The 16,375-nt window shown below is 49.6% G+C and overlaps 1 protein-coding gene across 1 annotated transcript in view; it reads right to left on the bottom strand.

The window, feature by feature from the left end:
* Positions 1–585: 585 nt before the first annotated feature.
* Positions 586–16,375, bottom strand: part of LOC101550130 (zinc finger protein 250-like) — a 149,552-nt gene continuing 133,762 nt past the window's right edge. Inside the window, exons 8-9 of the mRNA XM_055139971.1 lie at positions 1,228–1,421; positions 586–649 (exon numbers count right to left, since the gene is read on the bottom strand). Of these exons, the coding sequence (XP_054995946.1) occupies positions 586–649; positions 1,228–1,421 (258 nt within the window). The remainder of the gene's footprint in view (positions 650–1,227; positions 1,422–16,375) is intronic.

Genomic DNA, 16,375 nt, shown 5'->3' on the forward strand with positions numbered 1-16,375 from the left:
AGTTCCTTCTTTATGTGCACTTGGAGGCCAGAGCCAGAGAAATGCACCAGACTGCAGCCCAGCATCGATTGCACGGGGACACAGCACAGCCACTCAGCTCGGCCCTCAGGCCAGGCCCCCGACATGGGTCTCAGGGCGCTGGGGAGAGTGCAGGGAGCAGAGTCAGGACCCTGGAACGCGCCTCCCCTGCTCCCACAGAAGGTCCCCTCACCTGGAGCCCAGCTGAGCCATCATGTCACTGAGAAGACCCAACAGAAAACCTGTGAGTGGGTCCCCATGTCCTCGGCCCCCAAGGTCGTGAGAATGACCTTCCCCACCTGGGCCTGTCCTGGGCTACTGGGAATTCTAGAGCACCTGCTGGGCACGTCTGCTGCTGAGGCCCAGGGATGCTGAGCAGGAGGGAGTGAGAGGAGGCCAGACGAGGGCGGTGGGGCAGGGAGTGTGGGCCACTCAGGGAGACCCCAGTACAGTCTGCTGTTTCCTGAGCCCCAGGACCCCTCTTCAGCCCTCTGTGATGCAGTGACTGTGTCTGGAGCACCCAACACAGCCCCGGCTGACCCCTGTGGATGGGGGACCCTGGACCACTCACTGCTTCAGTGCATCTTCATCTTTGAGAACCTGCTCCAAGTACGGGAGGAGGCATCCAGACCTAGAGGAAGCAGGACAGTGCCCATGGCGTGTTCTGGACACACGGCAGGATCCTGAGGCTCAGACCAGGACTGAGTCCCAGGGAGTCGCTCTGCTCTCGCGTGACAATGTTGTGTGGAGAAATGCTGCACGACCAGGTGCTGCTTTGACGTATGGAAAAACCCCCACCAAACCCTTCTCCTGTCCCAGGGTGCTGGGACACTTGTGTGTCCCCCAGAGCATCTAGTCTCCCACAGCAACACTGAGAGGAAGACCTGGGCATGGGGGACAGAAGTGCTTTGGAGTTGGGAGGGGGATTCCTGTGCATGTACTTTGGGAGTCCCAAGCCACAGGCTCTGAGTGTTGTGACTGCTATTCCGTGGGCAGGAACAAGAATGAACAGGAAGCTCGTGGCCAGGAGACCAGGCAGCAGCCCAGCACTATCACGGCCCATCCCATGTCCTCCTCCAGGACCTTGCGTGACTCTCCCCACCACTGTGTTCAGAAGAACCAGCAGAAGCTCAGAGAGGCCCTGGCCCCTTCTGAGCACCCCAGGCGGGGAGGCAGGTGGGGCCCAGGGGCTGGCGTGTCGGCTCTCACCAGTGCAGCATCTGCTGCAGGATCCACGCGGGAATGGGGAAGGCCAGGCCGCTAGGAAGGATGGTGGTAACAGAGGAGAACTTCCGCCCAGGGGAGGTTTGCATCAGGGAGACCAACATCTCCACAGTTCTTTCGCCGAGGGTCAGCATCATGCAGGACTCATCCAGAGAGCGTCGGCACACAGGCTCCTCCTGCTGGTGGGCAGGGGTGCAAGACAGTCAGGGAGTTCCCCAGGGAGCAGTTGCTGAGGGTCTGGAGCTCAAAACTGCCTGAAAACCAGCTCCTGGGGGCGGAAAAAGGAGCGCCCACATGTGCAAGGAATCGGGCTGAGGACTGCCCTTCTGACCAATGAAGTTTGCTGTTGTCAGTTGGGAGCTTTCACAGGCCAGAGGACAGGCATGGTCCCGAGGGTCTCCAGGAACCCACCCCCTGCAGAGGGACAGCAGGGGGCAGCTGGGCAGGTCCCTCCTCATCAGCAGAGAAGATCCTGCAGCTGATCTCAGGACCTGCCTCCTCTTCAGTTTGTTCTGCCCCCCTGGAGGGGCTGGGGAGCCCCGCTGAGGGGCTTCAGAGGTGTGGCAGATCCCTCCCCCGGTCTCCCCCTACCCTCTGGGCCTCTCCTGTGAGGCCCCCCTTTGCCCAGTGGCCACTGTGCTCCAGTGCTGCCCCTAGTGGAGGAGCTGGCATGCGCCGCCGAAGCTCCTCTCCAGCTGGCCCTGGGAGCAGCCCACAGACTCTGTCCCTGGCCAGTAGGAGGCCGGGCCTCACCTGCCTTGGCCTGTGCTGGGGAAGCCTCAGACCCAGACTGTTGTGAGCTGCCACAGGAGGGCCCTGCATTGCTGCTGAGATGCTCAGGAGCTGATGCCAGCTGAGGTCTCCCTGCTCTGGGGGCTGAGTCCTGTCCCCACGTGTCCTGACAGATTGTAGGGACGCAGCCAACACAGCTCCTTACTCTGGGCCTCCTTCCCCGGGGGTGCGTCCCAGAGATGGCAGTTTCAGGGAAACAAACACCTCAGCCCTCCGCTCCTTCTCTCTCTAACCCCCAACCTGAGCTGCTTCCTGCCTGGAGAGTCAGCCAGACAGGGGAGCTGTCTGAGCCCCGTGTCCCTGGGCCATGAGGACAAGGTCAGGCAGCAGCAGTGCAGACACAGTGTGACGGAGGGGAACGTGGGTGTGGCCCTCTGGGTCAGCTCCTTGTTCTGAAGTGGGTGGGGATGAACTTTCAGTTGACCCTGTGCCAGAGGAGCACTGGGGACTGGATCACACTGATATGGGCTGTGGCCACCCCGAGGGGTCACCATGGAAGAGTCACAGGTGTCTTGGGCTGGGGACTGGGCTGTGCACCCACCTCCCCATCTCAGACCCTGAGTGTCACCTGCTCACCTGTGCCGGGCACTGGGTGTCACTGCATGTGTGCGGTCCCGGGCTCCTGTCCTGGCAGGTAGAACAGCTGCTTCCCACCCCTGGATGACACAGCGTCTGTCACCCCTGGGAGGGACTTGACACGGGGGCCCCTTTGAAGAGTCTTTTTGGCCCAACAGTGAAATACCATCTCTCACCGCAGAGACTGCACACAGCGAATGGAATTAGAACGACCAGTGCTGGCACAGATGCAGGGAGAAAGGGGGTCTCATTCATTGTTGGTGACAAGGCCAACTGGCCCAGCCTTTCTGGAAAACAATATGGCCATTTCCCCCCTCCCCAAAATTAGAAATTGAATTCCATAGGACCCAGCAATGCCACTTCTGGGGATATACCCCAGACTAAATAGGCACAGAGCTGAAACATCCTCTGCACTTCTATGTTCATTGCAGCACTATTCAGAGTAGCCTGAATCTGGAAACAGCCTGAGTGTCGAAAACAGAGGAATGAATAAGGAAATGATGGCACATCTACACAATGGAATACTACACAACCACCAGGAAAAATGTCATGATATTCACTTAGTATGACTCATTCCCAAGGACATTGGAAACAGGGCCAGGAGCACTGGTCCACAAGTTTTGTGAGAGACAGGGAAGGCAGTTAGGATAGAGAAGGACCACTATGACAAAGGCAGTTAATCATAAATAAGAACTGCGTGCTCAAAGTAGGTAACGGAACAAACATGATAACCTCTCAGTACCTGTATTGCAGTCTATAATGGTCCAAAGGAGAGAGAGAGAGAGAGGAGAGAGAAGAGAGAGAATCAGAGACAGAGAGAAATAGAGAGAGAGACAAGAAAATTTCATGCCAAAGAGGTAGGTGTGGGGTGAGGGGGGTGGGAGGAAAACTGGGAATGTTGTTGATGGGAAATATTCACTGGTGAAGGCTCCATTTTTTAGAAACTCTGTTTTGTCAAGAAGCGTCCATGACACACACCAGCCTTCCCTCACGAGGCAGCTGCTCCTTCCCATAAGAACAGGACTCACTCCCCTCAGACACCCTTGGACCATGACCTACAACTCACAAATCAAATTTCATTCACACACACAGACACACACACACAGACACACGCAGTAACAGGGGTGTGACTCCACCGAGGACCACACAACTATGAACTATTGACCCTGTGGGCCCGGATTACCCTTGAGTTCCTCCTCACCTGGGACAGGTGTTGTGGGTGGGGACGAGCCCTCCTCCACAGTCTGCAGGGACAGCGATCACCCTCACTCTGGGCTCGCCTCAGCCCAGAGCATGAAAACATGTCTATTGCTTCTCAGTGCAAGTGAACTAGACGGTCACTTTCTCGAGAATGAGCTCACAGGAAAACCAGGGTTCTATGGCAGTTGGGGATGGTCACTAGGGAAGTGAGGTCATCTTCCAGGGTTCCATGAGCTGATGAATTACTTCCATTTGACCAAATGCCCTCCCCTGCTATGGCACCCACTGACTGAATCAGGGAGTGGAGCAGTTTCCCCAACTATCTGCAAATAGAACGTGGGTCCTAACTGAGGATTCAGTTGAACTGGATTTTTCATGTCTCCCCTGTACAGACCCCTGGGCCCTGGACTCCAGAGTTGTGTCCTCCATCCCACAGGCCTGGGAACCCTCTCCCCTCTCCGGCTCCCTCCCCTCTGCAAAAGCAGATGTCACTGAGGGTTGGGACAGGCTGTCAGGCTCAGGGAGGTAGGGCGTGAGCATGAGACAAGGTCTACTGGTGTCCCCCATAACCCCCAAACTCAGCCCCCAGTCAGGTCATGACTTCCTCCCTCTTTTCAGCTACAGTGGAGGCAACTGTGTGTCAGAGTGTCCAGGACCCTGGTGTCCTACACATCTCTCCTCATTCTGCTCTAGATGCATTGCACTTATTTCCACAGCAAACTGCCATCCCTGAAACTGCCCTTCCCCCCAAAATAAGGCCCTGATGCCCAAGGAACTTGGCCCACTAAGTGGCCATGCACAGGGCCTGTGTCTGGGAAACACTTGTTGGGGCTGCATTCCCGGATGGGCTACAGGCACATGAGTCTCCAGATGCCCACTCAGAGGTTGGGTGCCGAGGTCTGGCTGTCCCCTCTTGGAATAGGACTCAGTCATTCTCTCCTTCAGGGATACCAACCTCTCCTGCCCTCAAACACCCTCTGTCCCTGCATCTTGCTTGATCAGGAGCTTCTTCTGAGGCTGAGACTCCCTGAGCCAACAGAGATGGCCCTGCAAGGGCGCCTGCTGGGAAACTGCTGTGGAGTCATGTGTGAGGGGTGGGTTTTCAGTGGGAGGCAGAAACTCTCTCTTGTTAACTCCATCCAAAATGGGAGCCATGTTCATTGCCATTGTAATGGTGTCTGTGACAAGACCCATGATCTGGAGGCAACCATTGGCTAGTGCCCAAGTCAGTGGGAAGCTGTGGTACATACACAGTCATACCCGTCAGCTCCTAAAGAAAGATGACTATTTACCTATCTCTAACTCTAACCCTACCCACACTCCTACCCCACCCTTAACCCTATTTATAACCCTCTCCAAACCCTACCTGAAACCTAAACCTAGACTAACCCTACCCAAACCCTATTCCTCAACTTAACCCTAATGCCTTAATCCTAACCTAATTACAACCCCAACCTCAACTCACCCTTAACTCTAAGCACAACCACAACCCCTACCCTCGTCCTAACCCCTAACCCTAAACACATTCCCAACCCTAACCTAACCAAATCATAACCCTAAACAAAAAACCTCAATAAACTAGGCATACCCAGAACTGAGGCAGTGGATCCCTGCTGAAGCAGAGGAAACAAAGCTCCAAGGGTGAGTTTGAGCTCCAGAGAGATTTGTTAATTGGGTTAAGATTGGGGCAAAGGGGCTGTAGAGATAGCACAGCGAGCAGGGCGTTTGCCTTGCATGCGGTCAACCTGGTTTCCATTCCTAGCATCCCATATGGTCCCCCGAGCACCTCCAGGAGTAATTCCTTAGTGCATGAGCTAGGAGTAACCCCTGTGCATCACCATTGTCACCCAAAAAGAAAAAAAAAAGAATGAGGCAAAGTACTTCTAAACATGGGGAGTATATTCAACTCCTACAAGCACTGGTGCATATAATGCATATAGCAGGATTTAAAATGAAAAGGAAGACTTTCTGAAATTATTTCAGGCTATTGGGCAGCATGATCCCTGGCTACCCTCCAAGGAACTTTACATTCCAAACAATGGAAGAAAATGATCTGAGAACTTGTTCGATCTTAGAACTGATCTTAGAACTGAGAGAGGCTCAAAGAAAAGGGGCATCCTACCTGATTCTGGGTGGTCCCTTTGTTACTTGGTCCTAGCCGCTTTAGAATCATTCGAATTAGAAGGGCACAGGAAAAGGATGAAAGGAAAGCCAGGAAAAGAAATTAGAACAGTTCTGAGGAGAAACCATCTGAGGAGAAAGAGGAGCTAACTGCCCTTTTCTCCTAGTTCCTGTTCAAAAGGTAAAACCTCCACTCTCCCTAACCCTTCACAAGGATTCCTTAGAAAATGTGGAAAAACCTAGTGTAAGAGAAAGGAAAGAGAGTAAGGAATGGCCTTGGCCTCCCAGATCACCTGCTCTCTCTCAGATCCATCAGAAAAAACAGTAAAGGCCAAAGCCAGCTTGCCAATCTTATTTAGAATTCAGCAAGGAATTTGGCATTCTCACTTAGGAGGGACTATGCGTGCATATTTCTACCCTGGATCTTGTCATATTCCTGTCACCGAAAATAAAGAATTCCCAGAAGGGGAGGACGAATACCTACACACTTCTTTCCTTTTGAGACTTTCAAAGAATGAAACCAGGCTTGTATGCAGTAAGGACCTGACTCTCTTTATACTACGGGACTTCTTGAATTAGCTACAGCAGAATGCGATGATTCTTGCAGATTTGGAACAATTGCCTTGCACCTGTCTCTCCCATGCCAAATGTTGGCAGTGGGGATATGAGACTTGTGTAGTCCCGGGGGAATTATAAATGCAAAACCTAATCCCAAGATCAATATATCTATGGATCAATGGACAAGACCTGACATTTGAGTGGATAGAGAACTACTATCTGCTTACGGCAGTAAGGTTAGTTCTCAAGTTAGTTGCTGTCCTCTAAAAGCTTGGGGAAAAAAATCCACTCCAAAATTCACAGTTCAGGGGCTGGAGTGATAGAACAGCGGGTAGGGCGTTTGACTAGGGTATTCGATTCCCAGCATCCCATATGGTCCACAGAGCACCACCAGGAGTGATTTCTGAGTGCAGAGCCAGGAGTCAGCCCTGAGTATCACCAGGGGTGACCCAAAAAGCAAAAAAAAAAAAAAAAAGACTCACAGTTCATCCCTTTGTTAATGTTAAACAGGGGCCTAAGTAACCTATGTGGAGATCATTGCCCGATAGAAGATCATTTGACTAAGATTGTTCCCATTTCATGGAGCTCCATATATACTGCTGCATATGCTGTCCTTTGACAATGCTAAGATAGATTGCCATTGGGCTTTAGGAGTGGTAAAACATGAAGGAAAATTCAATGATTATATTAAAGGTTGCAAAATGTAGGGTACTATGCATAGCTAAAATGGCGCTGTGCTTAGCAGAAACACATGCAGCTAAAGCATAGGGCTATTATTTCTTGAGCATGGTAATACAATCTTTTTTTTTTTTTTTGCTTTTTGGGTCACACCCGGCAATGCACAGGGGTTACCTCCTGGCTTTGCACTCAGGAGTTAGTCCTGGTGGTGCTCAGGGGACCATATGGGATGCTGGGAATTGAACCCAGGTCGGCCGAGTGCAAGGCAAACGCCCTACCTACTGTGCTATCGCTCCAGCCCCAAGCATGGTAATACAATCTTAACTGTGAGTAATAAAGTGGACTTTACTGTAAAAGGATCTGCAATAGGTTTTTTGTTTTATTTTGTTCTTTTTATTTATTTATTTATTGAATCACTGTGAGATACCATTACAAAGCTTTTGTGTTTGAGTTTGGATCATACAATGATGAAATACCCATCCCTCCACCATTGCACATTTTCCACCACCAAAATCCCCCGTATCCTCTCCCTACCTCAGCCCAACGCTTTCCCTGCCTGTGTGGTGACAATTTCTCTCTCTACTCTGATTACATTTAATATTTAGACACCAGTCCCACCATTATTATTTGGAATTTTCCCAGCACCATTCAAACCTGCCGAAAAGGCAATGCTAGACAATTTGTTTTGTATTGCTTATAATGAATAGCATATAATGTCATGCAGCTTCTCTCCTGGAATTCTAAAATTTTAATAGTTAGGTTCTGATGAGATCTCTGCATCAAGCTGCTCAGTTCCACGGTTCATTTGTATGTCTGTGGATCATGGTCGCTTAGGAGTTTAATAAGTAGCTGGGGGCATTTCGTGGGCGTCATCTCAAAGTCCCATCGGGGTGGCGGGAAGGAGAGGGATCAGATCCTCCCCTATTCCATGAGGCCTGGCGTTTGCTGATACTGCTCTCACATACCTGTGTTTTTCGTTGAGTTCTGGAAGATGGCGGCTGCTGGATATTCTATTAGGTAGGCGGAGGGACAGCACTTGCTCCCATCTGGAGTAGCCCGGTGAATGTGGCCTAATGCAAATTCTGAAAGCATCTCTGCAGCAAGCTGCTCGGTTCTGAGATTCTTTTGTGTGTCTCTAGTACCTGCAGCAGTTAGAAAATTATAGTACTAGTATGTAACAGCGGGTAGGGTGTTTTGCCTTGCATACAGCCAAACCAGGTTTGATTCCTCCATCCATCTCAGAGAGCCCAGCAAGCTACCAAGAGTCTCCCTCCCACAAGGCAGAACCTGGCAAGTTACTCGTGGCATATTTAATATGCCAAAAACAGTAAACAACAAGTCTCACAATGGAGACATTACTGTTGCCCATTCAAGAAAATCAATGAATAACGGGACGACAGTGCAGTGTAGTGCTACTATATAATACGTTATTATTATGCTATTAATTATCTTTTACACTGCCCCTGGCACTGTTTAATCCCATCAATGGCCAACATCCAGAGACTATAAAAGTAAGCTTCCGGAAGAGAGCTCTGAAGAGAGCGATCCAGTCTCTTGCTCCTGCGCTTGGCTGTCTTCCCCAGGGCCCCTCAGAGGGGATGGGTTACGTTTCCCTCCCTGTCCCGAGCAGAGCCTAAACAGTTGAAGACCTCCAGAACCCAGCCACAGCCATGCTCAAGGAAACTCCCCCACGTTCGGACGAGCCTCACGCATGAAAGAACCGGCAGAAGAACCCAGGTGTGTGGGATCCGGGGCCGAGATCTCCAAGGCTTCTCAGATCGGGACTGAGCCTCTTCCAAGCAGATCCCCCATTTTCCAGTAGCTAGGCGGTCACACCCAGAAACTGCCCCAAGCGCCCAGTAATCCTATCAACGGCCAACATCCAAGGACTGTAAAACCAAGCTTCCAGAATAGAAGACATCTTATAGCCCAGTTCTCCCTCTTGGAGAAACTGACAAACTACCAAGAGTCTATTGCCTGCTTGGGAGAACTTAGCAAGCTCCCCGTGGCATATTCATATCCCAAAGACAGTAACAGACACATATGTACCTCTCAGATAGCCCGGCAATCTACCGAGAGTATCCTGCCCACACAGCAGAGCTTGGCAAGCTACCCGTGGCGTGTTCAATATGCCAAAAACAGTAACGATAGGTCTCATTCCCCTGACCCTGAAAGACCCTCCAATTGTTGGGAAAGACGAGTAAGGAGAGGCTGCTAAAATCTCAGGGCTGAGGGTAATAGGGATGTTACTGGTGCCTGCTCAAGTAAATCGACGAATAACGGGATGACAATGATACAGTGATGGAACAGCAGACTGCACCATTCAGATAGATTTTTTTTAAGTAAATATAGAATTTAGAGAGGCAATGATTACTACAAAAATAATGCAAGTCACAACCATAATTTCAGAAGAGCATCTTGACCATCATACAATTTCACAGTAAGTCAATGAATGACAAATAACAGTGTCTTTTGTCATTCCAAAAGAGTCATTGGTAACAGTGACTTTTTTGTTTCATTTCTTTGTGACACACCAGGAAGCACTCAGGGATTACGCCTGGCTCAGGGCTCAGGAACCACCACTGCATGGCTTAGGGGACCCTATGGAGTGCCAGGGATCAAACTTATTATGGGATTGTGAAAGGAAAGTGTCTTAGCTGCTATAATTTGCTCCAGGCCCTGAAAGAAGCACACTTAAAGAATATGAAATGAAATTATTATTACACTGGACTCAGGAGAGAAACTTGGCAGGCAAAGAGAACAAAAGGATGCATAAAGTAACAGGTGTGCAATGTAATGAAAATGGCCAAGAGTAAGGTCAGGTCATGATCATTCAAGTGAGGTGTGTGACACTAAGTGGGAATAAAAACACATTCTAAAAACATGAGCATGGTTCAGTGGCTTATCATTTCAAGCAAGTGAAGTGAGTGAAGCACCTGACCAGTTAGTAGATCCAAAGAAATCTGCAGGGAATGATTAAAGATGTGCATACCATTCTAGAGCAGGAACCCAAAAGACCCAGTGCTGAATACTAATGTACATGCATACTTCCCACTAACTACAAACAGCACTTATTCCCCTCCCCACTCCAGCCCCCAAAAGGCCATCCTGTACTACAACTAAGGGGTCCTTGAACAACACATGGGCTCTGAATCTAGTACATTACATGTGATCCACCATATAAAAACTGAGACTTCATTCATGAATCATAGAGATACTCATTGTAAAAACTGAAAAATAAGAACACAGTTGAATGCAACAAACCCTTTTCCACAAGTTGTGAATAAATGTGCATTGGACATGACACACTTCTGTATACCAATGTACATACACACTTACTACTAAATACAAACAGCACATCCTCCCTTCCCCAGGCCCCTGTGTGTGAGTGACTCACCTCTGCACAGCACCTCCCTCTCAGGCACCACCATCTCAGCCGGAAGTGAACAGTGTTGTGGCAGGAGTAGGAGCAGACTCGGGGTTCTCCATTGGGTCACGGTGAGCACCAAGCCAGGCATGCTTGTCAGGTTCTGGAGTTTGACAGGAAAACCTAGAAAACAGGCATGTAATGGTTGCCAAAACCCCACGCACATGGTCAGAGACATGACACGAGTTAAAGAGCTCAAGGGTTGGCTGTAAGTGGTCACTGGCATGATGTCCAGCACAGTCCGGTTCAATGGACTTCCCCTTTAGGTCTTTCTGTGGGTGGTGTTCACCCAGTGCTCTCAGATCTGTATGCTCCTACTACTTCGTCAATCTCTGTGCAGAGGCAAAGAGCTGTGTGAGGACACCACACCCTCCATCTGACAATGAGCACAAGTCATTACTTCATACAGTGGGAAGCGACCTGTAAAGCTACAATTCCCTACGCTGTCACACAGGGCCTCAGACACGTTAAGTTTATAGCCTTCCCACTGCAAGTGAACAACTGTGAATTCTTAGCCCACTCACACTACAAAATGAATGCAGTATTAGAAGTAGTGTTCCACTGAGTACTTCCTGATCCCTTAGAACTGCTCCCTTGAGAGAGTCCCTAACACAGGGCAGTCATGATCTTCTTATAGTAACATTCGTTACTACCCTAAGTGGAGCAGTAGCAAGGCAGGGGTCCTACCTCTAATTAGACTCAGGGGTTCTGACCTGGTGCTCATCAGGTGCCCATCCACCACTCCAAAGAGAACTTAATGACAGAAAGAGTCAGGACGGCACATTTCTGGTGAACACAAAGGTACCTGGCATGGAAAGCATCTGAACACTGCTAGGCATCACTGGCCTGCACTCAAACGGGAACAGATGTTTCACACATATCGAAATCTATATTCAGTCCCTGCAGCTCAGTGCCATACCACACAAACAGATGAATCCCGCTGTCTCCGAGCATCACAGGACCTGAGGAGCATTCAGGCCACTGTCCCAACCAAGCACTACACTGTCCAACCATTCAGACAAACATCAGGTGCAGCTGCCACCACGTCCCCAAAGATCACTCACAAAAACCCTAGAAAAACCAAAGACATTAAAAAAAAACTGACAGTGATAACAATTGGGAGTATCAGACAAATCCCACCTGCATGCTTTGCGTATCACCACCAAATAGGAAGAAGGATACAAGGAAGTTGTGAATATTAAACCTGGACAAGAAGCAAACCAACCACAGCATGACATCTGCCTGGTGCAGGCATCAGAATCTAATTCACCCACAAGGACGAATCAAACCTCACCTCATAGAACAGGTGGGTATGCCCATACCCGCTGGCCTAAAGAGCATGACATGAAGCACCAAGCCCAGTCACTGAGCTCCTCAGGCACGTGAATAGTTAGGAATGACCAGCAAGTCCTTGGTCACCAGGTGGGAGACCACCCATCAAAAATAACGTTCAAAGTGTCATTTGGGTGCCACCCCAACAATGCTCAGGAACCCAACAAACACCGCGTGGTTCCGGGACGAGAAGCACGAGGATCATTCTGGGAAATGATTTCTCAAAGCCCAAAACCAAAGGCAGAAACCGAGCACACAATAGGGTGCCCGAGACCATTTTCAAGAGAAGCAGGTGGTCTCTTCCTCCCTCCCTCCCGCCCACATCTCCAAATCTCTCTCAGAAAATGCACTTTGCCTCAGAGAGGGGGAAAGAACAGTGCCCGTCGGCCCCAACGGGTCCGTCTGTGGGCCCGGCTGAGCACCATGCGGGGAGGGCCAGCGCTCCCGGGGGCGTCACTGCAGGGACAGCAGGTCCGGAGAGGCGGTGAGCTGGATGCCGAGCCCAGGGCCGGCGAGTGCGCAGAGGCGGGGCGGGATGGTGGCCTGTGGAGGCTGAGGGGATGAGCTGCTCTGACCACGCGGAGGAGCGGGCAGGGCTGATGGATCTGGAGCCCTCCAGAGAAAACAGGGACCAAACCACAAGAGGAGGTCGGCCTAGGACAGCAGCCCCCCAGTCACAGCCGCCCCACCCCCAGGCACAGGCCTGTGAGGGGGTTCCGGGGGGAAGGAGCCCCCTCCCCTGAAAAGCATGAAAGCGCCCAGAAGGGGGCCACAGCCTGAGGCCCTGCTGGAAGGGAGGCCACACCCCAGGCGTTAAACAGGGGAGGGCACACACCTAGTTGTTACACAGGTGAGTCCACTCCCCCAGGCCTTACACAGGTGAGGCCACACCCCTAGGTGACAGGCAAGCGAGGCCACACCCCAAAACTACAGTCCAGAGAGGTCACACCCCCAGGCATTACACAGGTGAGGTCACACCCCTAGGCCACCAGCAAGAGAGGCCAAATCCCCCTTTGACAGGGAAGTGAGGCCACACCCCCAGGCGACAGGTGAGGCCACACCCCTAGAGGTTTCACAGGCAAGGCCACACCCCCAGGCAGCACACAAGTGAGGACACCCTCCCAGTCCTCACACAGTGGAGCCCACCCCCTCAGCAGTCTCACAGGCGAGGCCACACCTCCAGGCAGCTAGAGCCAAAGGCTCCACCCCCTCAGTCCTCAGGAGTACAGAAAAGTGGAAGAGAGCAGCTTCTCCATAGAAATTGTCTGAATGGGAAATAAGAAAAAGAAGACGCCAGAGAGACAGTACAGAGGGTAGGGCGATTGCCTTGTACGTGGGCGACCCAGGTTCAAGCTCCAGCACCTCATATGGTCCCCCAAGCACCACCAGGATGGATCCCTGAGTACTGAGTCAGGCGTAAGCCCTGAGTGCAGCCAAGTGAATTAATACCTTACAGAAATGTCTTCGATCTTTTGAATGTGTGCCAGTCTCTGTGGTGTGAGATGATATCTCGTTGTTTTGATTTGCATCTCCCTGATGACTAGGAATGTGGAGCATTTTTTTCATGTGCCTTTTGGCCATTTGTATTTCTTCTTCTTTTTTTAAATCTATTTTTGCTTTTTGGGTCATACCTGGCAATGCACTAAGGTTATTCCTGGCTTTGCACTCAGGAATTACTCCTGGCGGTGCTCAGGGGACCATATGGGATGCTGGGAATCGAACCCGGGTCGGCCCTGTGCAAGGTAATCGCCCTACCTGCTGTGCTATTGCTCCAGCCCCTGTATTTCTTTTTTGAGGAAACTTCTGTTCATTTCTTCTCCCCATTTTTTGATGGGATTGGAGGTTTTTTCCTTATATAATCCTACAAGTGTCTTGTATATCCCTTATCAGACGGGTATTGGATAAATACTCTTTCCCATTCTGTGGGCTCTTTCTGTATTTTGGTCACTGTTTCTTTTTTTTTTTTTTAAATTTATTTATTTTTAATTAGAGAATCACCGTGAGGGTACAGTTACAGATTTATACACTTTTGTGCTTATACTTCCCTCATACAAAGTTTGGGAACCCATCCCTTCACCAGTGCCCATTCTCCACCACCCGTAAACCCAGTGTCCCTCCCACCCTCCCCAATCCCATCTCCCCCCCACCCCACCCTGCCACTGTGGCAAGGCATTCCCTTCTGTTTTCTCTCTCTAATTAGCTGTTGTGGTTTGCAATAAAGGTGTTGAGTGGCCGCTGTGCTCAGTCTCTAGCCCTCATTCAGCCCGCAACTCCCTTCCCCCACATGGCCTTCGACTACAATGTAGTTGGTGATCGCTTCTCTGAGTTGACCTTTCCCCGGAACGTGAGGCCAGCCTCGAAGCCATGGAGTCAACCTCCTGGTACTTATTTCTACAGTTCTTGGGTGTTAGTCTCCCACTCTGTTATTCTATATACCATAGATGAGTGCAATCTTTCTATGTCTGTCTCTCTCTTTCTGACTCATTTCACTCAGCATGAAACTTTTCATGCCCATCCACTTGACTACAAAATTCTTGACCTCCTTTTTTCTAACAGCTGCATAGTATTCCATTGTATAGATGTACCAAAGTTTCCTCAACCAGTCATCCGTTCTGGGGCATTCGAGTTTTTTCCAGATTCTGGCTATTGTAAACAGTGCTGCGATGAACATACATGTGCAGATGTTGTTTCGATTGTACTTTTTTGCCTCTCTGGGATATATTCCCAGCAGTGGTATTGCTGGGTTAAATGGGAATTCAATATCTAATTTTTTGAGAGTCGTCCAAATTGTTTTCCAGAAGGGCTGAACCAGTCGGCATTCCCACCAGCAGTGAAGAAGGGTCCCTTTCTCCCCACATCCTCTCCAACAGCGGTTGCTTTTGTTCTTTTGGATGTGTGCTAGTCTCTGTGGTGTGAGGTGGTATCTCAAAGTTGTTTTGATCTGCATCTCTCTGATGATTAGTGATGCAGAACACTTTTTCATGTGCCTTTTGGCCATTCGTATTTCTTCCTTGGTAAAGTTTCTGTTCATTTCTTCGCCCCATTTTTTGATGGGGTTGGATGTTTTCTTCTTGTAGAGTTCAACCAGTGCTTTATATACCATTGATATCAACCCCTTATCTGATGGGTATTGTGTAAATATCCTTTCCCATTCTGTGGATAGTCTTTGTATTCTGGTCACTGTATCTCTTGCGGTGCAGAAGCTTTTTAGTTTAATGTAGTCCCATTTGTTGATCTCTGTTTTTACTAGATTGCTTAGTTCCGTGTCACCTTTGAAGATACCTTTATCTTCAATATCGTGGAGGGTTTCGCCGACCTTGTCTTCAATGTACCTTATGGTTTGTGGTCTAATGTTGAGGTCTTTAATCCATTTTGATCTGACTTTTGTGCATGGTGTCAGGTCAAGGTCTAAACCCATTTTTTTGCATGAGGTCACTGTTTCTTTTGAAGTGCAGAAGCTTCTTAGTTGGATGTAGTCCCATTTGTTTATGTTTGCTTCCACTTGCATGGTCAGTGCTGTTTCGCCCTTAAAGATGCTTTTAGCTTCAATGTCATGGAGAGTTCTGCCTACATTTGCTTCTATGAACCTTATAGATTCATGTCTGATACTGAGGTCTTTAATCCACTTTGATCTGACTTTTGTGCCTAAAAGAACAAAAGCAACCAGTGCTGGCGTGGATGTGGGGAAAAGGGGATGCTCCTTCACTGTTGGTGGGAATGCCAACTGGTCCAGCCTTTCTGGAAAACAATATGGACAGTCCTTCAAAAACTAGAAATTAACCTCCATATGACCCCGCAATACCACTTCTGGGAATATATCCTGAGGATGCAAAAGAGCACAGTAGAAATGACATCTGTACCTAATATTCATTGCAGCACTGTTCACAATAGCCAAAATATGTAAACAACCCAAGTGCCCTAAAATGGATGACTGGTTAAAGAAACTTTGGTTTCTTTACAATGTAAATTTACATCTACACAATGGAATACTATGCAGCTGTTAGGAGAGATGAAATCATGAAATTTGCTTATGAATGGATAAAAATGGAGAGTATCATGCTAAGTGAAATGAGTCAGAAAGAGAGGGACAGACATAGAGGGACTGCACACATTTGTGGAGTGTAGCATAGCATCTCATGAGGCTGACACCCAACGACAGTAGATACAAGGGCCAGGGGGATTGCCCCATAGCTGGAAGACTGCTTCATGAGCAGAGGGGAGAAGGCAGATGGAACAGAGAAGGGATCACTAAGAAAATGATGGCTGGAGGAACCAGTTGGGATGGGAGATGCATGCCGAAAGTAGATAATGGACCAAACATGATGATCTCTCAGTGTCTGTGTTGCAAGCGGTAATGCCCAAAATTAGAGAGAGAGAGAGAGAGAGAGAGAGTATGGGGAATACTGTCTGCCATAGAGGCAGGGGGAGGGTGGGAAAAGGGGGGTATAC

This window comes from Sorex araneus, chromosome 5, assembly GCF_027595985.1.
Source record: "Sorex araneus isolate mSorAra2 chromosome 5, mSorAra2.pri, whole genome shotgun sequence".
Lineage (NCBI taxonomy): Eukaryota > Metazoa > Chordata > Mammalia > Eulipotyphla > Soricidae > Sorex > Sorex araneus.